The 11,262-nt window shown below is 47.0% G+C and overlaps 1 protein-coding gene across 1 annotated transcript; it reads left to right on the forward strand.

The window, feature by feature from the left end:
* The first annotated feature begins 8,901 nt into the window (after positions 1-8,901).
* Positions 8,902-9,435, forward strand: LOC145948648 (uncharacterized). Its single transcript, XM_083058272.1, has one exon. It carries the CDS (start codon positions 8,902-8,904, stop codon positions 9,433-9,435), a length of 534 nt encoding a protein of 177 aa, XP_082914398.1.
* The last annotated feature ends 1,827 nt before the right edge of the window (positions 9,436-11,262 follow it).

Below are 11,262 nucleotides of genomic sequence, written 5' to 3' on the forward strand. Positions count from 1 at the left end.
CAATTTTTCCGCCAAAAGGAAAATCATTATTCATAACATCACGCAATGTTCTATCCATAATCTCTAAAGCATATCGTGGTGCCATTGGTGCTTCATCCCAAATATAAATATCAGTTTCTTTCAAATATTGAGCTTCTTTAGATTGTATTTTAATAGCAGATGATGAATCAACAAATAATGGAACTGGTAATCCAAATGTCTTATGAACTGTTTTTCCAGTAGGCAATAATGTCGCTGCAATACCCGTAAAAGCCATTGTACACACGCGTTTATTTCTAATTCTAGCTAAATGATAGATAGTTGTATATATAAATGTTTTACCTGATCCACCCGGACCATCAATATAAAAACAATTATTATGATTGTTATCATTGTTTAATCTATCTAATAAAATATCGACTATCTCTTTTTGCTTTTCATTTAATTGTTTATATTGTTTAGTACCTATTTCCATAGCTTCTTCAAGTATTATATAATTCTCCTCTTCATTATTTTCTATTAATTGTTCCATTTGTGGGAAATCAGCAAGACTTTTATCTTCAGTACGTAGTATACTATTAATTTGCGCATAGGCTTTATTTTGTCCTTGTAATATACCAAATTGTCGAACGTAATCCTCAGACATTGCTACTTTAAAATTTTCCCACAACTCTTCAGGATGTTGCGGCTGACAATGTAATAATATACGTACAAATAATCTACGAAGTTGTCTTGGCATCATCCATCCAACAGCTTCATTCATAGCTCGTTTCCATTCATCATCATCTTCGATTAAACCTAACGCCAAACATGCCGCTGAAAATGATGGACAAAATTCTCCATTTACAGTTCTTAAATCATTAAAACTTGCTCCCTTTACTGTGAGTAACAATAATCGTAATTCTGTTTGTGATGGGCTAACGGAATACATTCGTCCTATACAATTAAAATAGTTTTTGCGTTTAATCCAACGCGATACATTACTGCCATTAATTTTCTCTTTTTTAAATGTATAATTACGTGGAATTTCAATATATAAATATTGTCTTGCTTCTTCATCACGTGAGTTCAATGAGAAATAATCTATTAACATTGTAACTTGATTTAAAGCAGAAGTCATTCCGTCATTAATACATTCATTTTCAATTATAATAGTTTGTTCATTCGGAAGATGAACTGGTAAACGCATTATAGCATGACTTTTATCCTGTAATTTTTTACTAAGAATTCGCCAACTGGCTTCTACAGGTCCGACATAACGAGTTTCGATATAATTATGTATCTCATCATGATCAATAATTATATTTTCTGTTATTGGCTCAATGGTTATAGCAGCAACATCATGTCCTTTATAAATATATTTATATAAATATTTAACTGATTTGATACTTGAAACTATCTCAACATTAATATGACAATTAAATATAATTGATAAAATAGGACAATATGAAACAACATAACGATTATCAACTATATATCCACCAGGACGTTCAAAATTTTTACCATTATCACGCCGACGATAATAAGGATAAGCATCTTCATCCATTCTAGTTTCTTCTAAAAAAGATTTCGGATAACGTTTCGAACAATGTCCATCTACTAAACACCAATCACCACAAGGTCCATGAATCATATGTTTCATAACTATATCATGTAAAATTTGATTTTCACATGGATCAGGAATTTCAGCAGAAATATATTTATCAACAATCTGTGGGGTTATTATTTTAAAATTATATTTTAAAGTAATTAACATATGAACATGTGGCAAACCACGTTTTTGAAATTCAATAACATACACAAACGCTGCTACATCACCAAAAAGTTTTTGCTTAACTATTAAATCAATTAAATAATCTTTTTTAATATTAAATACATGAGCACAAATGTCAGGTCTATCAGAAGCTTGTTGACCAGGCAAGAGATTTTCCTCAATTTCACGCCATTTTGGATTGCAAGTCATAGTAATAAAAAGGTCTGGTTTACCAAATTTACTAACAATTGCCATGGCATCTTGATAATTTTGTAACATATTACGCGGCGATCCAATAAACGTGGAAGGAAGTATAACCATTTTACCAATACGGCCATTTAAATTATTTGCCATAGTTTGAACATAATCTCTTAAACCTTGATATGTTTCAGAACGTAATTCTTTTTGATGATTTTTGCAATAATTAATTCTATCTTTTTCTATTTTAACATAACTATCTACAAGCCACTGTTGAAATAGACGACGTCCTGATAAAAAAACATTAAATTCATCACGAATAGCCATACGATATTTAATATACTGTCCCCGAGTTATTCGTTTATTACTATTTAATTTTGTTAAATGACAATGCCATCCTTGAGTACCATACGGATAAAATAATGGATATATCCATGGTTCAACATTTGGATCCATACTACTAACATTTTGCAAAGTTTTAGTATTTCTATTACGTATTGTTACGTATGATTCTGGAATTTCTCCATCAGCAGTTGTACGAAAAACAGCAACAACTTCATTAGTTCTTTGAAAATTAAATCGGCGTCGATCCATGCTTGATCTTAACGTAAATAATAATTGTAATTCTGAAAACGATTCTTCAGATTCTGTCTCTAATTGTTGTTGATTTTTTAATTCTTCACTCATCATTAGATAAGAGCGAGCAAATATATTCAATTCTCGCATTATATATTCAAGATTTTCTACGATTTCAGAATCTAAATGTGAATTTTCATTAAGACGATAATTTATTGCTTCATTAGAATCTACAATAAAAAGATGACCATAAGTCGGATTTTCATTTTGAGCAGCATACAATGCTGTATTAATCTGATAATAAATCTGCCCATGTATTTTGAAGCAATATGGACCTGGTCTCCTGTTTTCAAAATTAACCAAATTAGCGTTAAATGATGCGAATGAAAATGAACTATTATAACTACGAATATGTTGGAAAAAATTATTTGATTTTGCATGACTACCGTCGAATAAATTACGTAGAAATTGTGGAAGTTGAGGCAAAGTTTCTAAATACACAGCACCATGATTACAACAATCATGAAATGAATTACCTTTGTTATGAATTTTTTCAGCTGCAAAATGTTTAGTATTACAATGAATACAAATCACATCCATAGAACCTATATAATATTCAATAACGTTTTTTAATGCATTTGTACTATTAATATTTATAAGAGGCTGTTGTCTTTTTCTTGATCTGTAATTGATTTGCTTTTCCGCCCGTCGTTGTTTTCTTGTTACAATATTTAAAAAATTTTCAACGTTTTGATTTCTAAATTCTATACCATAATTATCATTAGAAGAGGCTGCAATGTGTTCTTCCTCAACTTCATTATTTAATTCTATTATATGATTTCTAAAATTATTTGTTTTTATTGTATTTATTTCTTTTTCAATTTGACGACGACGTCGTTGATTCTCATTTCTTTTTTCACGACATCGTTGTTGAAATTCTTCTTCTTCTTCTGCAGTGCGTTGAATTCTACGTCTTGGCATTTTATAAAAATGATATAGAAGAATAAAATATTATGTTAAAAATGTTGACATATAATAATAAATATAAGCTTACAATTTAGTATAAGTATAAAAAAACAATATTAAATGTAAGTTAAATATAAAGTAAAAAATGTAGGAAATAAGATATTAATTAATAATGCATAAATTTATTAATAAAATATTAACATTAAAGACAATAATTAAGCACAATACAGTTATTAATCTGGTGAATCTTATCACTTAGACAAAAATACAATGTAATATTTGGTAAAATAATAAAATAGTAAAATATACTAAATAAATAAAAACAATCAAAAGTTAAAAGAAACAATTTGATCGAGCAATGAGTTTTTTATTAAACGATTTAATTTAATCAGCCTCTCCTTTAAGTTGTATCACGACAGATTAAGTTAAATTAAGTTAGGTTGAGTTAGATTAGGTTAAAGTTAAGTCGCCGGCTTTTCTCCCTGGCGGTGGAGGCCGAACCTCAACTCCTTTTGGGATGAGGGGGAGCCCCACCGCCGGGGCTGTGGGGGCTAGCGTTGTCGGGTCTTAGGGCCCGGCGTCGCTGACCGCCCACGTGTAGGAGGGACGGGGGCGCGTGGCCGCCCGCCCGCCCGCCGGCGACTCGCAAGAGTTAGCCGGCGGGGGGGCGGGCGGCCTCGCGCCCCCGTCCAGCCGGGGTCTCTCCATGGAAAGACCTCGGCGTTAGCGCCGGGTGCCGATGGCCGAACCCCGAACCCCCTTTAAGGGAAGGGGGGAGCCGCGACACCCGGCAGTGGGGGGGCCGCGGGGGGTCCAAGCTTCGGCTTGATCCCCATTGCACGCGGTCCCCCCCTGCGAGGGAGCGGAGGCTTGTCGCCCTTCCGCCGAGAAAGACGCCCAGGGTCGGGCGTTCTCGGCTGGAGGGAGCAACCTCCGCGAGGGAAGTTACCCCCCCGGGGGTGATTTCCCTGAGAGGGCCCCCTCGGTTGACGGTCGAACCTGGCCACCCTCCTGGGTGCCAGGGGGAACCCCAACCGGGGGGACGGGGGGTGGCGGCTCGGGCGGGCACACTCGAGCCGTGACCCCGCCCCCCAAACTTATGGGAGGGCGCGGCGTGGGGTAGATACCGCCCTGCACCGCAACCGCGAATACCCGCACTTGCGGGGGGGAAGGTGTCGCCTTCTGCGGCACATTCCTCAGGAGGGATTAGGCGGGGGGGCGGCCAGACGGCATGGGATTCCAGCATCCTGGCCGTCCCCCATTAACGCCCGAGAAGGTATCCGTAGTGGTTTTAGTGGGTAGGTCTTGCGCCCCCTGACCGATCCATTCGTGGATCGGCCAAGGGGGGCAAGGAATCCCACATAACCACCCGTCCTCTACCCGGAGGCGGGGGTATCCATGAGGATTTCCACTACGAATCAAAAAAAAAAAAAAAAAAGGTTAAAGTTAAGTCCCCCTGCGAGGGAGCGGAGGCTTGTCGCCCTTCCGCCGAGAAAGACGCCCAGGGTCGGGCGTTCTCGGCTGGAGGGAGCAACCTCCGCGAGGGAAGTTACCCCCCGGGGGTGATTTCCCTGAGAGGGCCCCCTCGGTTGACGGTCGAACCTGGCCACCCTCCTGGGTGCCAGGGGGAACCCCAACCGGGGGGGCGGGGGGTGGCGGCTCGGGCGGGCACACTCGAGCCGTGACCCCGCCCCCCAAACTTATGGGAGGGCGCGGCGTGGGGTAGATACCGCCCTGCACCGCAACCGCGAATACCCGCACTTGCGGGGGGGAAGGTGTCGCCTTCTGCGGCACTTTCCTCAGGAGGGATTAGGCGGGGGGGCGGCCAGACGGCATGGGATTCCAGCATCCTGGCCGTCCCCCATTAACGCCCGAGAAGGTATCCGTAGTGGTTTTAGTGGGTAGGTCTTGCGCCCCCTGACCGATCCATTCGTGGATCGGCCAAGGGGGGCAAGGAATCCCACATAACCACCCGTCCTCTACCCGGAGGCGGGGGGTATCCATGAGGATTTCCACTACGAATCAAAAAAAAAAAAAAAAAAGGTTAAAGTTAAGTCCCTCTCGTGGGATGCGGCCTTGCCGTGGCGAGAGGGCTCACCCCTTGCAAGAGGATAGTCTTGCAAGGGGTGCTAACAGCATCCCGTACCCGAGTAACGTCGGGTACATCAACTCCCCGAGTCTGGGGAGTTTCCCCAGTCCCGGGGAGCCCTCCCTGTGGGAGGAGGGGGCCCACTTCCCCTATAGAGCTTCGGCTCGTATGTGGTAGAGGATGGCGACCTTGAATTCAAACGCCCGGTGGCATGGCACCGTTAGGAGAGGGCATTGCACGGCGCTTTGGCGCTTGCCCTCCCGCCATGTATTTGCGGCCGGGGCCGCGGGGTTCTTGCGTCGTTTTCTCGGGGGGGATGTTTTCGGGGGTTTTCTCCCGGGGGTGTTCCCCCCGGGGTCTCGGGGTGGGGTCTCGTGCGGCTGGGGCCGCGGGGGTGGGTGACCATCCGTGACTACCCGAGGGGCTTTGCCCGGAGGGTTTACCCGAGGGGCATCGCCCGGAGGGTGTCACGGTGGTCTGTCGCCGGGGCCGCTCGGACGTATTCCGAGGCGGGGCCCGGCGACAAGTGTGGCCTCAGGGTGCTGGTTGGGGGTCTCCAGGCTGGGTAGCCTGGGTCCCCGTCCCAGCGTCCCTGGGGTCGGCCGCGCCCGGGCCACTCGGACGTTTCCGAGCTCGGGCCGGGCGCGGCGTAGTGGTCACGTGTGGTTACCCGAGGGGCTTTGCCCGGAGGGGTTAACCGAGGGGCATCGCCCGGAGGGTGCCACGCGGGCCTGCCGCCGGGGCCGCTCGGACTTATTCCGAGGCGGGGCCTGGCGGCGAGAGTTCGTACTCCTGGCCGGTCGGGACCGTTTCCCGTTCCGAACCGGCCGGCCGGGAGAGGTGGTGTCCCTTCCACTGGACGTGATTACCGGTGGGGGGACGGCTGGTCGCCACGACGGGCAAGGTGTGGACGGGGAGCGGCGTCCTCACCCCAACCGTCCGTGGGGCCCCTCGGGTGGCGCCACTTGCCGCGGTGCCCCCTTTGTCGGAGGAGGGGGACCCCTGAAAACCCGCAGGGACGTTAAAATCCCTGTGGGCCAGTAAGGGGCTCGGAGTCCTGTGCCGGGGTGCGCGTATTCCCCCCGGCCAGAGGCATAAGCCGGCTCCCCGGGAGTCCCCGGGGCCCGGTTAGGGGGGGGCGATTCCGGCATGATTCCGGTCATGTTTCGGGTCATGCTTCGGGTCGCCCCCCCGGCCGGCGGGAGATTCGCCGGCCGGTCGAGCCGCGGCAAGGAGAGGGAGAAAACACAATGAGCAACAACGAAAAACCAATCAACATAAATATCGGGGAGATCGAGGAGAAAAGGGAGGTTGTGCAAGAGAATGCGCAAAGGGTGAGCGACAGAATCGCTCCCGCTAAAGCTTCCGTGCAGCAGGTTCTGCAGGACTGGTCGCCGGACGGTGAGTCCTTCGATTTACCGCCAGCCAACCAAGTGGGGATTGCCGAAGATACAACCTTGGCACAAGGGACTGAGGGAGGGGACACCTCCCTGGCTCGGTCTTTGGTCGATCTCCAACGGAGATTGAGTGTATCACCGGTTCCGATTCAACGGGAACGGGAGACCAAAAGATCGGATACCGCACCACTGGAGGAATCACAAAACATCGGGACTGATAACAGAAGTGAGGAATCGATAACCGCTCCGGAACAAGTCGTTGTCGACGTCTTTCCCCATCATCTTCTTCTGGATGGGACGGACCCAAACAATCCCTGCGTTGATGACTCAACTCTCAAATCAGTGGTTAGCAGTTATCCATCGCAGGAAATGGAGTACGAGTTTGATAACGCCTCAGTGGCATCATCCTCAGCCCAAGTTCTTGGGAAGAGAAAGAAGGCGGACAGGGACAGCGACACAGACGACCCAACCCCGCAAATTAGAAGGAGCTCACGTACGAGCAAAATGCCATGTGTGGCCACAGATGAGGAATCGGCCAGCAAAAGAACTACGCGGAGCACGAACGTGGCCAAACAAAACGTGCCGACCATAAACACGGACTCTGAGCAACAATCTCAATCATGTTCGGAGGCGGAAGGAAGGGCCAACATCAGGAAACCTCCCAAGAAGCCCGCGCGAAGAAAGAGGAGTGTGGACGAGCCAACCATAGAGTAACGGCTTCGCCCACTTCCTCAAAATGTGGACGAGCTAAGCATTGTGCCGGTCTCCCAAATAAGGGCATCGGCAATTGAATGACTCGATGATATAGAGACTATTAGGGTAAACAGTAATTACCAGGGCTTTCTCAGTGGTCAGATTAAGAAGAGGGTCAGCGTCGTTAAGGAAATCCTGAGGGTCTTTGGCGAAAAGATCGAGGATTCCGGCGACCCCAGCTATCTAAGAAGAAGAAACACGGAACTGGCCGCGGATCTCGCTGCATCAAAAAGAGAGACTGCGAAGCTGAGACGCGATGTGCAAGACCTTCAGAAGATCGTTGCGGATCTTAAAAAGGCTTTCGAAGGAAGCCGAATTACTGAGAAATCGAATAAGGCAACCTCCCCTATCGATGTTCCCCGTAAGGGTTCTAAATCGAAGTCCAAGGAGAGGAACGGCATTCATGCAAACCTGAATGCAAATACAGGTAACATACAGCCTGAAGACGTGGTCATGAGACCCCCTTTAAAGGGAGTTTCCGTGCCAATCCCGGCGGTAGAAAAAAGTACGTTAAAGACATTCCAGGATACCGATGCAGAGCTATCGCGCCGCATTGTGGAGTTGACCTCCCAAAGGAAAGAATTGCGACAAAATATAAAGGAACAAGGCAAGACCCCTGCTCCAGGAACCGCTCCTGTTAAAGTTCCACAAGCGGTCGCAACGAACAAACCTAGGGTAGTTAGTAACATCCAAGTTGTTGCTCCAAAAGGAAAAACGGTTCAAAACTCACGAGAAGTGCAACCGAGTGAACCAATGGACGTTGATGGTACAAAGAACGAAGCCTGGCAACAGGTGGAGACAAAGAAGGACAAACGTCAGAGGAAAAAGAAGGCCAAACAGGCTGCCTTGAACAACCAAAAAGCAACCTCTGAAAAACCGCAGGCAGGTAACAATAATAGTGATGTGAAAAGGAGGAGACCACCCAGAACGGCTGCGGTGGCGATAAAAGGTGTCGCTGAGGGCTTCTCTTACGCCGCAGCTTTGAAGAAGCTTCGAGAAGAGATCTCGTTGGGCGATCTGGAAATAGACAAGCCGTCTATTTCCAGATCATAAGACATTCGGCCAATGGTGGGATCGTTATAGAAGTCCCCGGCAAGGACAAGGCCATAAAGGCTGAAGCACTTAAGGAGAAAGTCGCCGGAGTTTTAGGCGATTCGGCGATCGTTACGAGACCTGTAGTGAAGGGAGAAATGCGACTAATCGGTATTGATGACTCGGTCGTCGCTGATGAGGTCGCTGATGTCGTTGCTGCAGCAGGCGACTGCAAATCCAGCGAAGTAAAGGTCGGAACAATAAGACCCATGTCCAATGGACTATATACGGTCTGGGCTCAATGCCCCCTGGCAGCCGCAATCAACGCGACTCAAAAGGGCAAAATAAAAATCGGTTGGACAGTAGCTCGTATCGAACTTCTAAAAGCCCGGCCGACCCAATGTTATAAGTGTTGGGGATATGGACACTTGCGAGGCAAATGCACAGCAACTGTCGACAGGAGCAAAACTTGTTTCCGGTGTGGCGGCGAGAACCATTCGGCTCTCATATGCCAAAACCCGGTACGATGTATTCTGTGCGTAGAACAAGGCAAAGACCCTAACCACAGGGTCGGATCCAATCAATGTAAGGCTGACTTCAAAGCTAAGCCCAACGCTGATTTGATAAATAACCCGGATCGGAGGCCGGAGGATATGGAAGTCGAGAATGCGACACAAAATCCTCCAATGTAATTTGGGCAGAGGCTGGCAAGCCCAGAGCCTGCTCGAACAGCACATGGCGGAGATGAATGTCGCAGTTTGCGCGGTGTCAGAACCCCGTAACGTACCTGACAACATCTCGTGGTACGGCAGCTGCGATAAGCTAGCGGCTATACATTGGAGACCTGTCGGAACTGTACAGACGTGTTCTCTGATCTATAGAGCCCAGAACTTTGGGTCGCAGAGTATGATGGTACTAACATAATATCTTGTTACATATCCCCAAATTGCTCCAGAGAGGAATTTCTCATATTTCTCGACGAATTAAGCGTCGCGATTAGAGTCTTAAATGGAAGAACCCTTATATGCGGGGACTTTAACGCAAAGTCCTCGCAGTGGGGCTCACGACGACCGCAGAGGCGAACTGGTAGACGAGTGGGCTGCGGAGCACGATCTGCGTTTGATCAACTCGGGAAACCTCCCAACATGCGTAAGACCCCAAGGTTGGTCGATCATAGACCTTACGTGGGCGACTGCAGACATACGTGGTATTATCAGTGAGTGGAAGGTCATGAGTGATGTTGAGTCGCTGTCTGACCATGAATACATAACAATGTATATTGGCCGGAACGACGGACATTCGACCAGGGATAGTAACGTCCAGAGAAGGCCCAAATACCCGAGGTGGAACGTTAAAAAGTTAGACGTCGACAAATTTCAGGCTGCTGCGTTCTGGTACTCAACAGATTCCAGCAATCAGGATGAAACGCGAACTGCTGAACAACAGGCAGAATGGATAGAACAGACCATTCAACGGGCCTGCGACGTTAGTACCAATAGGATTAGCAAGCGCCCACCGAAAGAACAGGCGCATTGGTGGAACTCTGACATTGAGAGACTCAGGAAAATCTCAATTTCAAAACGGAGAGCCTGGTCTCGCGCTAAACAGAGAAGAAACCCATCAAGGACGACAAATCTGCTCTGGGGAGAATATAGAGATGCCAGAAGTGCCCTCAAACGTGAGATTGATAAGGCCAAGTATCTGGCATGGCAGGAACTCATACAGACGATCGAGGAGGACCCATGGGGCTTACCCTACAAGATCGTTCTGCAAAGATTGCGAAGATCATCTCCAAGTCTTACAGAGACGCTAAACGAAGACGTAACGGGGATTCTCTTGGAGTCTCTGTTCCCTAACGGGAGAGAAATAGATCCGGCAGAAATATGGGTGGACTGGCAATGGCCCGAGGAGGAGGGATACGAAGTCATATATCGCGAGGTGTCTGATGCTATCAAGCGCAAAGCTGGTAACAACACAGCGCCTGGCCCGGACGGCATTAAGACGAGTGTTCTAAGCAAACTTTCAGGAGAAACGATTGCAGGCATCACAACATGTCTGAACACCTGTCTTAAAGAAGGATCCTTCCCGTGCCGTTGGAAGCGCGCCATGCTAGTGCTAATACCCAAAGGCGGGGAGAATCTGAATGAGGAGATCCCGAAGGTGCGCCCAATTTGCCTTCTTGACGAATTGGGCAAGATTTTCGAGAAAACAATTGTCGATCGGTTGAATCGCTGGATGGAAGACAACCCAATCCATCAATTGTCGGAAAACCAATATGGTTTTCGAGAAGGACGTTCGACCTGTGATGCCCTCGCCCAAGTTCAATCGGCCATTGAAGAGGCTATCCACCAAGATGGAGTGGTTATAGCGATAAGCGTCGACATATCGAACGCTTTCAATTCGCTTCCGTGGCCTGTCATCAGGGAGGCACTCGCTCGAAAGCGCTTTCCGGAGTATCTGAGGAGGATTATAGACAGTTATCTATACCAACGTACTATCGAATACCCAGATAGGCATGG

This window comes from Prenolepis imparis, unplaced genomic scaffold (assembly GCF_030444845.1).
Source record: "Prenolepis imparis isolate NDT839.2.m4 unplaced genomic scaffold, iyPreImpa1.0 SCAF_524, whole genome shotgun sequence".
Classification (NCBI taxonomy): Eukaryota; Metazoa; Arthropoda; class Insecta; order Hymenoptera; family Formicidae; genus Prenolepis; species Prenolepis imparis.